The sequence below is a fragment of the Lampris incognitus genome, chromosome 9 (assembly GCF_029633865.1).
Source record: "Lampris incognitus isolate fLamInc1 chromosome 9, fLamInc1.hap2, whole genome shotgun sequence".
In the NCBI taxonomy this organism is placed as follows: domain Eukaryota; kingdom Metazoa; phylum Chordata; class Actinopteri; order Lampriformes; family Lampridae; genus Lampris; species Lampris incognitus.
In genome coordinates, this window is record NC_079219.1 from 53,839,566 (window position 1) to 53,857,199 (window position 17,634).

The 17,634-nt window shown below is 48.1% G+C and overlaps 1 protein-coding gene across 6 annotated transcripts in view; it reads left to right on the plus strand.

The window, feature by feature from the left end:
- nbeal2 (neurobeachin-like 2) overlaps positions 1 to 17,634 on the plus strand; it is an 81,637-nt gene that overhangs the window by 32,651 nt on the left and 31,352 nt on the right. For 5 of the 6 annotated variants that reach the window (XM_056285806.1, XM_056285807.1, XM_056285810.1 and 2 more), the window contains 12 exons: positions 414 to 585; positions 1,230 to 1,363; positions 2,645 to 2,804; positions 3,130 to 3,232; positions 4,698 to 4,851; positions 5,091 to 5,246; positions 8,095 to 8,254; positions 8,418 to 8,506; positions 14,249 to 14,974; positions 15,937 to 16,118; positions 16,457 to 16,613; positions 17,357 to 17,491. In XM_056285806.1, the coding sequence (XP_056141781.1) occupies positions 414 to 585; positions 1,230 to 1,363; positions 2,645 to 2,804; positions 3,130 to 3,232; positions 4,698 to 4,851; positions 5,091 to 5,246; positions 8,095 to 8,254; positions 8,418 to 8,506; positions 14,249 to 14,974; positions 15,937 to 16,118; positions 16,457 to 16,613; positions 17,357 to 17,491 (2,328 nt within the window). The remainder of the gene's footprint in view (positions 1 to 413; positions 586 to 1,229; positions 1,364 to 2,644; positions 2,805 to 3,129; positions 3,233 to 4,697; positions 4,852 to 5,090; positions 5,247 to 8,094; positions 8,255 to 8,417; positions 8,507 to 14,248; positions 14,975 to 15,936; positions 16,119 to 16,456; positions 16,614 to 17,356; positions 17,492 to 17,634) is intronic. The other variant, XM_056285809.1, reaches the window with a different exon arrangement.

Genomic DNA, 17,634 nt, shown 5'->3' on the forward strand with positions numbered 1-17,634 from the left:
TGGCTTAACCGAATGTTGACATTATTTTACGATAAACTTTTTGACGTTCGGTAAAAAAAATGGAGTCAGACAGCAGTGATGTCCTCTATATGAACAGTCTGTGAGGTCATACATATTCTGCATGTGTACGTGGGGGGCTGTCTGTGTATTAGTACTACTGTGGACTAGTTAAATAGCCGTTTTTGTAAAGCCATCCTGTTTTCTTCCCCTCCTTCTCTTTCCATCTCTTCCCTTCATTCAGTATGAGGTCTGTTACTTATGAACTGTTGTTGTTTATCTGCCGTAAACGAAATGCACCGATTTCATCTTATCTGCCGGAGTATTTCCTTAGCTTTTTTTTGTACTTGATCTCACCAAGTCTAAGGAAGTTGTATAAGCACTGCAAAACACCCTCTCTGTGTTTGTGTCTGTAGGATGTGGTGAATGTGGTGGGGGGCATCGGGGTGCTGTTGCCCCTGCTGGAGCAGGTATGTGAAGCCGAGCAGGTGGACAACGGTAGTCAGGAGACATCGGACCTGCTGGGACCAGAGCTCACCTCGTCCAGGGGCCCCGCAGCCATGTTGCTCCCACTGAGCAAGTCCTGCGGTGAGTAACCTCCGCCTGCTCTGCACGGGCGTGCGGCTGGCGAGGGCGCGGACATTGCACTTCATTCTGCAAAACCGTGTTTTGACTGCGGTGGGACGCTAGATGTTCAGGGTACATTGGAGCGTTCCTGTTAGAGAGCGAGTCTTGATTTACTGTGCTCAGTACTTTTAAAAAGGCATTTTCCACAGCATTGTTTTTCTATGAAGTCCAGATGTAGTATTATTCCTCAACCTCAGTCAAAATCAAAATAATTAATGCTGCCAGGCGCATTAAATACACAGAATTTTGCTGTGCCGATAAGTCCCTGCAGGATGTGCGAGACAGTGCGACATAAAGCCAGACAGTAGACTAAACACACATATGCTATACGGCATAAACGTACTTTGAGGACATACACTGAATATACAATCAGTGCCAGTAAGCTGAACATGTGACAACTTGAAGTGGTTGTCAGACAGACTCGATAAACAAAAAAGAGAGCGATAAATAGCGAAAAAAATCCTCTCCTGGAGAGGGAGATATGAATTATGACTCATCTCAAGACAAGTCGACGGTGTGCTGTGCCGTGTCAGAAATGTTGCCTGTGGGCTCTGTGGTTATTCAGTGACAAATATTTGCGCTCGCCGTTTCGCCGTCTCTCTCAGAGGGCAGACTGGAGAGAAACAGTGTTGCCGCCTTCCTGCTGATGGTGAAGAACCTGATTCGTCGCCACCCTGTCAATCAAGACAGCCTTCTGCACTGCCACGGCCCGAGCATCATAGGAGCCATGTTGAGCAAGGTAAAACCCCTCGCAGGCCACTTTGCATGTTGCTAGTGTTGGCTCCCTGCAGAAAAGGCTGGCCTGTTGTATTTGGTAAAGCCAATAACACGTTTCCTTATTTTTATCATTTTCTGTTGGTTTGGATCAGATTGTATTAGGTTAGTAGGTTTCTTTATGGTCTCTGTGGGGAAATTGAATTTAAAAAGGTAGGCTGAAGTGTCGTGGCTATTGTAATGACTTTGGTGTTCTGTACTGTTTGTTGACACAACACATTTTGCTCATCTCCGTGGTCTCACACCCCTGTGGGAAGCACTACACACCGTGTGTCATGCAGTTTTTATGGATATGTGTATCCCTGTGGTTTATAGACGTATGTCTCTGCCATGTGTGTGTGTCGAATGAAGAACGCATCAGATATTGTGCCGGTTTGGCTGAGCACGGAGAGAAGCCAGCCGTCTGACAGGACATGTTGGTGTATATGAATGCAAGGTGGAGCATCCTGTTAGGAAGCTGTGTCCCTAACAATGTCATGAAATTATACAGTTAGAAACGTACGCGTACGAGACTAGAACAAGTGGATAAAAGGCCAACATTGCAACCCTCTGACAGAATTAAAATGGGTAGAAACGCACACATATAGACCGACACTTTAATATCACACTACTGTTATATCTGCCACCAACCCCTTCCCCGGTTTTCCCTTCATCAACCTGTGAATCAAGCTATTCATACTGCACGTGTTGTTCTAGGGCCGGCACGGTGGCGCAGTGGTTAGCGCGGTCGCCTCACAGCAAGAAGGTCCTGGGTTCGAGCCCCGGGGTAGTCCAACCTTGGGGGTCGTCCCGGGTTGTCCTCTGTGTGGAGTTTGCATGTTCCCCCCATTTTTCCTCCGGGTGCTCCAGTTTCCTCCCACAGTCTAAAAACATGTAGGTCAGGTGAATCGGCATTACCAAATTGCCACTAGGTATGAATGTGTGTGTGTGTGTGTGTGTGTGTCGGCCCTGTGTGATGGACTGGTGGCTTGTCCAGGGTGTCTCCCCGCCTGCCACCCAATGACTGCCGGGATAGGCTCCAGCATCCCCGCGATCCTGAGAGCAGGATAAGCAGTTCGGATAATGGATGGATGGATGTTGTTCTAGAACAATCCAGTGCATAGGCCCTGACATGGATACATGTTATGTGAGGAGAAAGAAAGGCCTTTACTTATACAAGTGGTGAAGAGACACAGTGCGTATGTGTGTATAGGTTAAATAAACACAAGCCCTGGGTGTGTATTCATATCTCCTTCCTCCCCCGTAGGTTCCAGGCACCATGATTGACATGAACGTTCAGATGGCCTGTAAGCACCTCCTGGAGCAGGTTTGTAGCGAGGGCAACACCGCCCTACTGCAGCAGCTCTACCAGCACCTGCTCTTCGACTTCCGCATCTGGACCAAAAGCCACTTTGCTGTCTGTCTGGGTAGGAAATTAGCAGCCATCTTGTTAAAGAGCATCTGTGGCCTTTTTTCCCCCCATCTCAGTCACCAGCCATTCTACAACCCTTTTAACGTTAACCCCCCAGACTAAGCCTCAAGCAAAAGCTGGAGTAGAGACTGAATACATTATTGTTTGAGGTTTAGCAATGATTTATGGTCATTCTGTGCCTCAAGGATTGTTTTCTTCTAAACTTTTCTATTAAATAAATTCTTCAGTAGTTTGTCTTTGACACTGACTTGAGTGAGTCAGTCTAAAATGTCAACCCAGAAGAGGAGACGGTCTAAATGTGGTTATTTTCTTTCTAAAAGCCCATGTGCAGTACCTGTCAACTGTGATCAAGCTTGGCAAGCAGCGCATGAGGAGGAAGTACGGGGTGCAGTACATCCTTGATACCATTCGCACGTACTACAGGTGAGCAGACCACTTGCACCTCCATCCATCCACCCACCCATACCTCTATCCCTCCATTATCAGGCCTCTTTCGCTTTCCCCAGCTGCTCCCTACAGTATGATGGGGTACTTCCAGTACAGCCAGTAGACACATCCCCTATACCTTGTCCCGAATGGGCCGCAGTCTGTACAGTCACAGCACAGGTTGAACTAGAACATCTGGATGATAATGGAAAAAGCTTCACCATGAAAGATTTAGAGAAATGCAAAATGTCCAATGTCATGGAAAATATTAAACGAGTTACAACGCGAAGTGGAAAAGACACATCCTAGAAAAAGAAAAGCATTCTGGCACACAAGCATACGCAGGTCAAGTCACTCAGCCTCTTCACCATAGCAGCATTCAAGCTAGTTAAGTTCAGCCAATAGTCTTTTAAATGGATCTCCTGGTTGAATTCACACACAATCCATAGCCTTCTCCCCCCCCGTCCAAACATACATACATATGTATAAGACCAGAGTTTAAAGCAGAAATCTGCAACTTCTCTCCCTTGATAAAAAGTTATTTCAGCCATCTGAATCATGGAGTCAGGTTACCTCACCACGGTTGGAGACACTCTCCAGCCCTCCGCATACTGCTGTTGACATTTTTTTTTTTGGTCGGGTCGCACCAACTGGCGCAGCAGGAAACATGTCCGTGTCGGAAACAACTCCAACAGGAAAAGAGACTGAAACGTGATGCCGATGTGGCCATGAAAACCAATACTACTGTACAACAGTAATATACTACAGTATATAGTACTGTGCAGTATATAATACACTTCATATCTGTCCACCACACCTTTACTGAATTTTTGCTGTTGTTTTTGCGCCTCATAAGTTGTATTTTATACTTTCTACTGCTTATATTTTGTACTTATATTGTTTAGATTGTGTACTTTTGTTGCTGATATTTTATATCTCTTTCCTGGTTGACACAACTGCAGTTTCGTTGTGCTTGCACAATGACAGTGAAGTTCTTGACTCTTGAAACAGTGTTCCCATATAGTTTGTGATACATTAGACTGTGTTAGCTTTGGTCCCGGGATCCATTTTTACAATGGTGGGACCTGTTTACTGTTGAGCTGATGGTACACCATCCACAATGGCTGCTACACCTGGTTTGTAGTCCCAGAAAATCAGTTGGATCAGGTCTTTTTCTGTCTCCTGCATCGAATTGCCACGTCATCATCATCATTATGTTTCAGAAGGAAGAAATGGTGAGAAAAGTCGCAGACTACAGCTTTAATTAAGCAGTAGATGTTACTCGTCGATCAGCCAGGTCTCCTGATTCTGTTTGACTCCAAACTGAGGCACCAGCGATGCCCCGCCTTGCACAGATTTGAGTTACAGTTATAGAGTACTCTTACACATCGGCTCTACTTATTTTGGGTGTAACAAATAGTTTACCTTTTACTAACATCGGCGGTAATGTGGCTGACTGTAGTGTGGAGAAAGATGGCAGCCAGCTGTCTGATGGGAAGCAGATGGTCCAGGCCTCCCTGTTCTCCCTGCTGAAAGATCCCCTCCTCAAGTCCCCCACGCCAGAGGAGCTGCACCAGTTCCTGGCCTATGTCCTGACTGCAGGAGAGGAGCAACAGGTAACGCTTCACACAGAGAATAGGGATCTTGAATCTGCTATCTTTTAACCTTTTCAGCTCTTTTCGTATGCCTTTTTCTCGTTTTTTTCCACTCTTTAACCTCCAAATCCTCACTTTCCATGTCCTAGTGTTCTCTTGGCAAATTTCCATCGGAATACCATTGCATCTCCCTTCATCCAGATCCCTCTCGCAACAGCTGAGACGTGTCTCTCTTTCCTCTCTCCGGCTGTTGCCATCAGGTGGTGAATGCATTGGACATTCTGTACGAGCTCCTGCGGAGCAGCCCGCCCCGGGAGCAGGTGCAGGCGGTGCTGCTGGAGTGGGGCGTGGAGCAGCTCTACTGCCTGCTGCTCAACCCCAGCTTTGGAGACGAGGCCAGGGAGAAGGTCTTCAGGGTGAGCGAGAAAAAGTCTAGCTGCTTTAGGGAATATTTTTATGCTAAGATATTGTCTTTTAATAGTGGTGAACCCCCACCCCCAAGCCCTGATGATGATGATAATAATAATAATAATAACAACAACACCCTACACACCCTAATTAGCCCTGTGATGGTCTGGCGGCCTGTTCGGGGTGTCTTTCCGCCTGCCGCCCAGTGACTGCTGGGATAGGCTCCAGCATCCTCGCCACTCTGACAGCAGGATAAGCGGTCTGGTTAATGGATGGATGGATGGATAATAATAAGAACTTTATTACATGGATTTGCCTATTTGTCGATTGCGGAGCACGTCCTGTGTGCAATTTCTTTTTTTTTCTCTCCCTCCTATGATGGCAACTGATTTGATCGAGGGTCACAAAACACTAACGACCCTGAAATTCCCGTTAGCTTTGGTTAGCCAGTTAGCATTTTGTGGCCCTTGAGCGCATCACTTTTGTAGACTTGCAGTCAGTCGTCTGGCAACAGAAACAAAGATATATCGCAGACACCGCTTGTAATGTGTTAAACACAAAATAAGTAGTCAACGACATAATTGAAAGCAGCAGAAAATGGCTTCTTTTTTTTTTTTCCTTTTGGATTTTCCCCCCTTTTTCCTCCCCAGTTGTACTTGGCCAATTACCCCATTCTTCCGAGTCGTCCCAGTCACTGCTCCACCCCCTCTGCCGATCCGGGGAGGGCTGCAGACTACCACATGCCTCCTCCGATACATGTGGAGTCACCAGCCGCTTCTTTTCACCTGACAGTGAGCAGTTTCCCCAGGGGGACGTAGCACGTGGGAGGATCACACTATTCCCCCCAGCCCCCCGGCCCCAAACAGGCTCCCCGACCAACCAGAGGAGGCGCTAGTGCAGCGACCAGGACACATACCCACATCCGGCTTCCCACCTGCAGACACAGCCTGTTGTGTCTGTAGGGATGCCCGACCAAGCCGGAGGTAACACGGGGATTTGAACTGGCGATCCCCGTGTTGGTAGGCAACAGAATAGACCGCTACCCTACCCAGACACCCAAAAGATGGCTTTTTAACATTGTGGGCAATGGGCAGAATCGATCTTTACCACTCCATGAGGAAACAAACATGCATCTGCCGTATTTGTGAAAAGGGTCTATAATTCATGAGCATGAGGGGTGTTCTTATTTTCTACCTGTATTCCCACAAATTACACGTTGTTCAAAGTGATGACAACCCACCCTTAACCGTGAACATAACTAGTATCTCACCTCGACCCTAAACTTAAGCCTGAACCCACCCACTTTGATTTAGTTTGTTCCTAAATGCTCGGTGATTGGAGGTTTTAAGTCACTCGCGCTCATGAATTATTCACGATAGTTCCTTCATCGTCTGTCCCATGCTTTCCTGCAAAACCCTAACTACGGACAGGAAGTGACGTATTTTATGTAGCTATAGACAGACTACCCTTTATATAAAATTTATGTTACATTGAATTCAAATCAATTACTTTGATTTTGTTTGCTATAGATACATTTAAAAAAAAAACAAGCAGGCACAGTGTCAGAAACCACGCAGGATGGTCCGTGATTGTTTTCTTATGTCATTCAAATGACGTGAAATGGAATTTGTGGAACTGCGGTCAAAACAGCTTTGATACACGGAGCTGCCTTCATTCTTCCATAGTGATGCGCCTCCCATGTCAGACTCCCATTCGGGGGTTGAATTGTTAAAAGTAAAATCAAGGTAAGTGATGGAGTCTGGTGGGGACAACAGTCTTGGTATCGGGGTGGATTAGTGGTGGTGGCAGGGAGTAAAAAACAAACACAATTATCTTTTAAATTGTAAGTTTAAAGTGTGTTAAACCTACTACTACTACTTTTGGCTGCTCCCGTTAGGGGTCGGCACAGCGGATCATCTATTTCCATTTAAAGTGTGTTAAACCTACACGTTAAAAATAGAAGATGATAGATTTCTTCATACATGCTCATGTCCTTGATTAAGGTGGTGTCATTAACCCAAAGGGAATGGGGGGGGGGGGGGTTGGTCACTTTGTTTAATGGGGGTTTGCATGGCCCCTCAAATTGACCCCTGCTCCCATGTGATGTGTTTCATGATAAATAAAATTTGGAAACATATATTGAAATGGGGCGGCACGGTGGCGCAGTGGTTAGCGCGGTCGCCTCACAGCAAGAAGGTCCTGGGTTCGAGCCCCGGGGTAGTCCAACCTTGGGGGTCCTCCTCTGCGTGGGTTTCCTCCGGGGGCTCCGGTTTCCTCCCACAGTCCAAAGACATGTAGGTCAGGTGAATCGGCCGTACTAAATTGTCCCTAGGTGTGTGTGTGTGTGTGTCGGCCCTGTATGATGGTCTGGTGGCCTGTCCAGGGTGTCTCCCCGCCTGAAACTGGGCCAGATCCGGGCCGGATCCGCCCCAGTGTCTTTTTGCACAACGGGCCAATACTTTAGGAGGCCACACTCTGGACAGAGGTGCGGGGCCGTCTAGGAGCGGATGTGATTGATCTGCCAGAATTGGTGCAGAGGCGGGGGGCAGTCTATGGGCGGATGTGATTCCTGTGCGGATCTGCCAGACTGTGGGTGGATCCGGCCCAGTGTCAGGTGCTGTGAGGGTAGGCTCCAGCCATCCCCGCGACCCTGAGAGCAGGATAAGCGGTTCGGATAATGGATGGATGGATATTGAAATAGGATTCAGTTGTGACCTTTCAAGAATAGTAATTGCCTCTTCAGGATTGCGCTTGATTTTTAATTTGAGTAAATGATCAGTTCTTCTGAGAAGTGTTAATGTGACTGGAAATTGAACGTGTTTCTTTTTCCCTCCTTCTTTGTCACTTCTGATGCAGGTGTTGTACAAAATCCTCAAGAGTGAGCGAGTATCAGAGCGCGCCAAGCAGCGCATTAAGCTGAAGGATTTCGGCTATCTTGGCCTGGTCTGTTTCCTAGGAGACGGCCCAGTAACCATGACCACCGTGCGTTGCCTGTATGAGCAAGTCCTCGCCACAGGTAATTTCAAAAAAGCCCCATCGCCTGAAGGGAGCGGGGGACCGCTGGAGGGAAAATTAATGGCGTGCGGCGGCGGCGGCGCAAGGGGAGGGCTTTCATGAGCGCTAAACTTGAGTGCTGCTGTAGCCGTTGTGAGGAATATGTTTGGTTTGTTGTCCTGCAGACGCCAGTCCCCACTTCAGAGACCTCCTGGCTGTGGTCCATCTGTCCCACAGAGCTGAGCTCACTGTCCGTCTGGATGTCTGTCGCAAGGTCAGTTCGCCCACTCAAGATAAGATAAACCTCATTAATGCTCACGAGGGAAAAGTGAAATGTTTGAAACGCGTTTAGGGGCTGGCAGACTCAAAAAGCAGTGTAACAACGCAGACTTAAAACAACTTTACAACCTGACAGTAAATTGTGTAAATGGACGAGGACACCTTCAAAACTAAAGCAGATCTCCACCAGGCATACGTATCTCCCCTTCTCCAGTGTTCAAACTTGACGACAAACCACTTTTTTTTTTTGCCTACAGGGAGAAGGGATACACACGTGCACACGTACAAATATGGAAAAAGAAAAGTTGTCAATATGCAGCGCTCAAGCTAAAAAAATCTACCTAATAAAAACGTTTTGCCTGCCCGTCTGTGGATGTGCACTGCACATTGTGCAGCCTCCTAGGCGGACCCTGGCACGAAAGCGACAAAGTCTGACATGAAATGACCAGAGGTAGAAAACCCAGCTTCAGAAAGTCGAAGTATTAACCGTGTATTTGCTCCACCCATTTACTAAACCAGCTGATTTCACTAATTAGTTCTCCTACCTGGCTGAAGTGTTGTGCGAATTAGAATCAGCTGGTTTAGTGCATGGGTGGAGCAAATACACGGTTAGTACTTCTACTTTCTGAAGCGGAGTTTTCCACCTCTGGAAATGACCGTGATCAGGCTATCATAATTTCACAGCCCTTATTAAAAGACTTCAAACGCGTTTACTCCTCACGGTTTTCATGATGTAAAATGAATCAAGGTGAATGGCTGCTCTGCTGACTGACTTTCATTCGTAAAATAATGGTAAGAAAACATAGCTCAGCCATGGGAAATGTTTTATTGTAGCTACTGAGAACATTTCCAGCTGTCACTGTAATTAATCCTACTCTTGAAATTGTATTTTTATAGCAGCGTTGCACTTCCACATGGCGGCAAGATGAATAAGGTGAATTATTTTTGGTTCCTCCAGTTGTCCTGTGCTGAGATCAGCATTGAATGCTTTGCTGGCTTGTGAAATATGATTGACTTCTATACCCGAATACATAATGTTTTGGTTTTAACACTCACTTCCCTGATCTGACTCAACCGGTTGACTTAAGGCTCGGACATACCTTCCACGCTCCGTGCAACCGGCATAAGTCCGCAGCTGTCTTGTTCCATTCATTCTACAATTGAGAGTCCGCGTCGGTCTGGTGTTCCACACATGCGCATTTCCCAAAATAATGGGAGGTATGTAGGCACTTCTGTCTTCATCACCGCTCCTGCCTTTCAGCTTGCTCTTGGCCTTTACATATCTGTCTCGCAGATATTTCCACTTTTGACAAGAGGCATTTTCATCACTCCCAAGTGTTTTCTCACGAGGAGTTCATCATTCGGCTGACTAAGCGCTTTTACACAGAGATCTCACAATACTGCCGTAATGAAGACCCATCTTTACGCCGAAAGGCGGCATGATCGCGCCCTATTGTGTGGTTTTACATAGTATGCCGGTATTCCGAAAGCATAGGCAGCATGATGTGGAAGACCACACCATCAGCTGTCCCATCCTGCTGGTTGTCACTTTTACAAAGACGTCGATTCACCATTGTGACTACTTTCGCTGGCGGCTTAATACTGGAACAAAAATGCCCCCCATTCCATGTTCGTATCTTTTACACAGAATGGCAAGGCGGCTTAGTTGTACAATGTCCCTGCCTTAAAAAGGCTGTGTACAAAGCCTGTTTGTATTCTTTCAAAGGAATTATATAAATGTGGGTAACAGCAGCTCACTTCGCACAACCTCTCTTCAAAACAAGCATCCGTTTTCCAAAGGAGTTGAATCAAGTGCAACTGGACTTGGTATATATCCATGAAGACATTTCGCCTCTCATCCAAGAGGCTTCCTCAGTTCGTGCCTTTCTGACTAGACCAAGCTAGTCTGACTGGCTGGTGATGAGACTCAGATATTTATCCTCTTTGGAGTCGTTGTCAGAGCTATAGATGTCCATGGCTCTTTGTGATCCGATGTTTAACAACGCCCGTCGCTAACAGAGCCATAGATATGAGTGGCTCGGTACACAAAAGAGCCACTCATGTCTATGGCTCTGTTAGCGATGGGCGTTGTTAAACATCGGGACACAAAGAGCCCCACATATCAATAGCTCTGACAACGACTCCTAGAGGATGAATACTGAGTCTCATCACCAGCCAGTCAGACTAGCTTGGTCTAGTCAGAAAGGCACAAACTGAGGAAGCCTCTTGGATGAGAGGCGAAACGTCTTCACGGATATATACCAAGTCCAGTTGCACTTGATTCAACTCCTTTGGATAACCATGACCTGGATGAATGAGAACATTCACAGACAAGCATCCGTTTTGTTATCTGTGGAATGCGCAATCAGTAAGCTTGCTATGTTTACAGTCCTTGTGGTCACATTTTGGGCTGTGCAATAATGTGAAAACGCTGGGAATATGGCAAGTACTCTAGTTACAAAATGTTAGAGGAGAATTTTTCTCTCTCACCATCAACTGCTTCCCTGGGGCCGGGTCGCAGTGGCAGCAAGCCAAGTAGGGCACTCCAGATGTCCCTCTCCCCAGCAATGCCCTCCAGCTCCTCTTGGGGGACTCCAAGGTGTTCCCAGGCCAGAATGGACATATAGTTCCTCCAGTGAGTTCTGGGTCCACCCCAGGGTCTCCTCCCAGTTGGTCCTCCTGGACCAGTCTGCGATGCCGGAAGTTGGCACACCCTGGTCCCCGCCTTTGCCTGCCGCCCAGCCTGCATTGCACCCCTACCTCAATGCTCATCCCTGCGGGTGGTGGGTTCATGGGGTGGTGGCTCCATGTTGCTTTTTCGGGCTGGGCCTGACCGGGCCCATGGGCCAAGGCCCGGCCAGCAGATGCTCGCCGGCAAGGAGAATTTTTAAATAAGAAACTATTTACAGAATGAGAAGTTGTTGTAGAATGAGTTATTTACGGGGTAGTGCAGGCTTATGCATGTGTCCATGTACAGAGGGCACAGTAGGGCAGATAGATACTATATCGCACTTTTTGTACATGTGAGTGTGTGTGTGTGTGTGTGTGTGTGCATGTATGTATGGGTATGTCATGTCATGGTGTGTAGAGAGGGTCAACAGGGGTGGGTGGGGGCAGTGTCAATATCTGGGGGTGTCTGGGGGCTTGTTGGAAAGGCCTACCCCTGTGGGGAAGAAGCTGTTCTTGTGGCACGAGGTTCCTTAATCTTTTGCCAGAGGGGAGTGTTTTGAAGAGACTATGGCCTAGGTAGGAAGAGTCGACCATGATCTTTCCTGCTCGCTTCAGTGTCCTTGAGGTGTACAGGCCCTCGAGGGCTGGCAGGTTTCAGCCAATCAGCCTCTCAGCAGAGTGAATGATACACTGCAGTCCGCCCTTGTCCTTGACAGTGGCAGCACCGTACCAGATAGTGATGGAGGAGGTGAGGGTGGATTCAGTGATGGTGGTGTAAAAGTGCACCATCATTGCCTTTGGCAGGTTGAATTTCTTCAGCTGCCGTAGGAAGTACAACCTCTGCTGTGCCTTCTTGGGGAGGGAGCTGATGTTCAGCTCCCACTTGAGATTCTGGGAGATGATGGTGCCCAGGAAGCAGAAGAATTCCACAGTGTCGAATGGGGAGCCACACTGGGGTGGGTGGGGATGTGTTCTTTCTCAAGTTCACAACCATCTCCCCCTACTTTAGAGTGTTGAGCTCCAAGTTGTTTTGGTCGTACCAAAACTTGAGGGGAACCAGTGCTGATGAACCAGGAGTCAGAGATGTGTTTCCCCAGCTCCATGTGCTGCTTCTTGTCAGATAGGAAGTTGGTGATCCACCTGCAGGTGGAGTCCGGCTCATGCAATTGGGAGAGCTTGTCCTGCAGCAGATCCAGGATGATGGTGTTGAAGAGGGAGCTGAAAGCCACAAACAGGATCCTGGCATAGGTTCCTGCAGAGTCCAGGTGCTGGAGGTGGAAGTGAAGCACCATGTTTACTGCATCGTCCACAGACCTGTTGGCTCTGTAGGTGAACTGCAGGGGGTCCAGGAGTGGGTTGGTGATGATTTTAAGTGGGACAGTACAAGGCACTCAAAGACTTCAGTACCACAGAGGTCAGGGTGACGGGTCTGTAGTCATTGAGTCCTGTGGGCCTTTGTTTTTCAGGGATGGGGATGATGGTGGAGGTCTTGAAGCAGGCTGGTACATGGCATGTCTCCGGTGAGGTGTTAAAAATGTCTGTCAACATTGGAGACAGCTGATCGGCACAGTGCCTCAGGGTGGAGGGAGAGACAGAATCTGGTCCAGCTATTTCGCAGGGGTTCTGTCTCTTAAACAGCCTGTTAACGTCCCTGTCCAGGATGGACAGCGTTGTCATTGGGGAAGGGGAGGAGAGGGCCTCCAAGGTGGGCGGTTGTGGCGAAGCCCCGGGCCCTTGCTGCGGTGGGGGAGGAGGAGCTGGTGGTCTGAAGCGGATGGATGGAGTCATGGGGGATGGTGTCAGGACTGACTCGTTGTCTTTCAAATCGACAATAGTTCTCATTCAGCTTGTTGGCCAAGCGCAAGTCATTAATGGAGTGGGGGGCTTTCTGTTTGTAGTTGGTGATCTGTCTGAGGCCCTTCCAGACAGAGGCCCGAGTTGTTTTCTGAGAACTGTTTTTGAAGTTTCTCAGAGTACAGTCGTTTAGCATCTCTCACCTCCTTGCTAAACCTGTATTTAGACTCTTTAAACCAGACCTTTTCCTCACTCCTAAACGCTTCCTCCTTTTCTAACCTCAGCTGTCTGACTTTAGCTGTAAACCAGGGTTTATCGTTGTTGTAACGAACCCTGGTACCTGATGGTACACAGTTCTCCTCACACAAGCTCATGTAAGACATCAAATCCTCAGTGTACTCATCAGGACTGTCGGTGGCAGTCCTGAAAACGTCCCAGTCAGTGCAGTCCATGCATGCACGAAGATCGTCCATATCTTCACTGGTCCGCTTCTTAGATGTCTTCACAACAGGTTTAGAAAGATTGAATTTCTTTAAGATTATTTTTTGGCATTTTCTGCCTTTATTGGCTAGTGATAATAGAGAGAGAGAGACGGGGCAGAGAGAGGGGATGACATGCAGCAAAGGGCCTGGGCCGCTGCGGTAAGGACTCAGCCTTATGTGGTATGCGCTCTATCAGGTGAGCCACCGGGACTCCCCCAGAGAGTTTTGATTTCTGCCTGTATTCATCATACACACATAACTGTGCACAAACAATTTAGCCTAATAGGTCCCAGTAGTTTAAGTAGTAGTTTGCGAGATTAGACGCAGACAGACGCACGTGGCCAAAAGTGTAACCCCCCAGGCTACCACCTGGCGGAGATAATTAACATCTTCTCCATTGATACAATGAACAGACGGGGCACCAGCGACAACACTGTCGATTTAGGAATAAATGAATCGGTGAATGAATCACCGAATATGCTGTCTAAATATCCTGTTGAGAGTAAGCACAATAAAAAATGCAAATGAGCAGAAAATGGCAAGAAGGGTAGAAAAGGGAGAAAAAGTAACAAAAGTGGAATGAAAAGTCAAAATTTTTAAAAATGCAGCAAAACGATCCACTGCAGGTGCACTCCCTCTTCCGTTGGCCCTCGTCACTAGTGATTCTTCACACAAGCGTTATCACACTTTCATTGACTTATTAATGAGCACACACACTTTCTCTCTTTTACCCCCCCACCCCCTCCTTCTCCTTCTCCTCCTGCCCTGGGCTCCTCTCTTACCACCCCCAGCTCTTTCATCTGATCTACTCCAACGAGGACTACGTGAAGCAGCTGGCCAAGCAGCCTGGCTGGCAGGATGTTCTCACTACGCTGTACGTGAAGGAGTCCTATGAGTCACATGCGGCCAAACTGGCGGGCTCCAGCACCCATGGCTCCCTGGAGGCCACCGCCCGACCCCCACTCCGTAGGGACCCCTCCCTGGTGATAGAAGATGCACGCACAGACATCTTCCTGAGCTTCCCATCCTCGCAGGATGAGGAGGACGATGAGGAGGAGGAGGAGGATGATGAAGGGGGCCAGCGGGACATCTCGGAGGGATTCTCGGATCTGTCCCAGTCACCTCCCAACGGAGGCGGGGGCCCGCTGAAGAACTACACGGGCTCCCTCCATTTTAAGTCGTTTGATTCAGTGGAGCAGGGGAGCCGCTCGTCCTCCATATCCAACATGGTCGACATCCCCTCCCCACGCCGCGATGAGGATGGACTCTACCATCACCTTTCCCCGTTTGGGACCTCCCCCTTCGAACTGGACATCGGAGGCATGGGTGACGCTGGAACAGGCATGCACACCCCCGCAGGAAGTCAGGCGGAAACACCGTCACCCCTGGAGCACAGCAAGCCCTTTCCCTCCCTTAGACCCAGGAAAAGCTCCAGTCTGTCCAACGTGCTGGACGACGCCAGCTTTGGGACGGACCCTCCCACAGGAGACACCATCTCCAACACATCCAACTCACAGGTGGGTAGACCCACTAAACCGAGCTGCTCTGATAGACATGACAGCCAACATCCTGCTCTCAGTTCTTTGGGCTCAATGAAAGGGAAACAATCGTGGTTTTCAACTTTATCTCTGTGAATAGAGTAGAATAGAGTAAACTTCACTTCAATAATAATAACTAATAACTAGGCCATCAAACCCACCCAAAGATTTAACATTAGCTATGCCTCCATCAAGCTATTTTTACGTGAGTTTTGAGGTTGAAATTAGCAAAGGTGAATAGAAACACCAGACTACCAGTTTTGGGCGGAACGGTGGCCTGATGGTTAGCGCTGTCGCCTCACAGCAAGAAGGTCCTGGGTTCGAACTCCGGGATTGTCCAACCCTGGGGGTCATCCCAGGTCATCCTCCGTGTGGCGTTTGCATATTCTCCCTGTGTCTGTGGTGGGTTTTCTCCAGGTGCTCCGGTTTCCCCCACCATCAAAAAGACATGCATGTTAGGGTTAGTACTCCTATCTGTGCCCCTGACTGAGGCATGGCAAGACGAACTGGAGTTGGTCCCCGGGTGCTGCACGGCGGCTGCCCACTGCTCCTAGCTACACAGCTAGGATGAGTTAAATGCAGAGCATAATTTTCCTACGGGGATCAATACAGTATATCCGAAATTTAAAAAAAAAATTTTTTAAATATTGACAAAAAGATTATACCTTGTCTTTCTAGATTTCCTAACAAAGGGCCATAGACATGGAAATTTTCCATCTCCAATGAAAAGTAATGCTTCTGAGCCCTTGACTTTCTCTCTTCACTGATTTTGACGGGGTAGCATTGCACACAGAGACTAGAGATGAGAGGTCAACTTTTTTAAGAGTTTGCTTAAAAATGTGAATGGAGATGTGACTACTGCGTATGTAGGCCTCCTCAGGGTCCAGTCCTGGTTCCTGTACTGTTGTACTGTACTGAATGTGTTGTCGGTGTTTCGGCAGACTCCAGAGGAGGAACTGTGCAACCTGCTAACCAACATCGTGTTCTCGGTGTTGTGGAGCGGCAGCGTGGCGGAGCGGGGCGAGGACGTGGTGTGGCGGGAGAGGGGGCAGGTCTTCTCGGTCCTCACCAAACTGGGCTCTTCCTGCCAGTTAGTCCGCCCACCCGATGACATCAAACGCAGGTTGGTGTCCGCCATTATCCTGCCAGCATGTTCCCCCCTCACAAGCATTTGGATTTGGGGTCGAGGGTCAATTTATTATCATTATACGATGCAAGATTGCACAACAATTTACTGTGCGCTACAACACACAACATATAAACTGGACATATAAACATATAAGTCATATTAAAAGGAGCCTTTGCGGTATGTGCTGTACAGCTCCAATAGGTGGCTGCAAAGTGGATTGTCTTGTGCAGTTCTAGACATTACATCATCAATGTTTTTGGACAATGGTGTATTCAGGGAGGCCTTTCCTGCACCGTGGTAAAACTGTCCCCCTGCCTCTGTGTGTCTCCCAGTCTGTTGGAGATGATGCTGGAGTCCGCCCTGTCCGACCTGAGGGACTCCCAGGGGGTGTCGCTGCCTTTCTGCCCCAGCCTGGTGAGGCTCCTCAGGCTGCTGCAGGACTTCCTGTTCGCTGAGGGCACCGACAACCGCGCTCTTTGGAGTGAGAAGGTACGCCACACACATATTCAGCCAGAGAGAAAAAAGAAATACCAACCGTCAAGCTACATCAACAGATAAGACAAGCCTCGACATTGACGGGGGCGGCTCGGTGTAACTAAGTAAACGCGTACATACACGGGCGTGGTCCTTAATCAAGTTTGGTATTCACTCCAAACACACACACACACACACACACACACACACACACACACACACACACACACACACACACACACACGTGTATAAACATCATATTGCCTCCTGGCTTCTGCAGCCAACATTGACTATGTTGTAGGCAACCATAAGCAGCTACTTAATGTAATAAAGCAAAATATAGACAGACAGAGAGTCATACACCGATCAGCTTCTGACAACGTCAGGAGAAATCCCATGGCAAACAACACACAAAGATAAGTGTTCATACATTTTTCTGTCACTTTCTCTTGCGCTGCATGTTGGGATCCTATATTAAGTGCATTATAACATGCTGAGATGAACAAAATGTGCTATATGAATGAAATGTATGTGATCAATTGATTTTGTCAGTGGCTAGGTTTTACTTCATACAGTACCTAACTGTAGGGTGGAGGTTGATGGTTGGGCATACCTGGTGTCTCAATAGCCAGGGCTTTTCGGTGCAGGCTGAGGTGCATTGAAAGTATCGAAAGGCTGCAGTTTGATGGCGATGTTGCGCGGCGTGGAAACGGATCTCGGCTCTTTTGTTGGCTCTGACGGGCGTTGCTGCTTTCCAGATCTTCGAGGGGGTGGTGAACCTGTTGGACAGGTTGCAAGCCTGGCACAGCAGCCTCGGAAACACCGAGCTGAGGGAGATGGCCCAGATCGGTCTGCGCATCATCACTGGCTATATCCAGCAGCAGCAGTCACAGGTCAGCTCCACCTTGGAGTACTTATTTACTTGGTCATACACACTCGCTCCATTAGAACCTTCTGGAACCTCTATCAACATGCTTTTTTAAAATTATTATTAGTATTATTAGGCAGTGACAGTGAAAGGCAGACAGGAAATGGG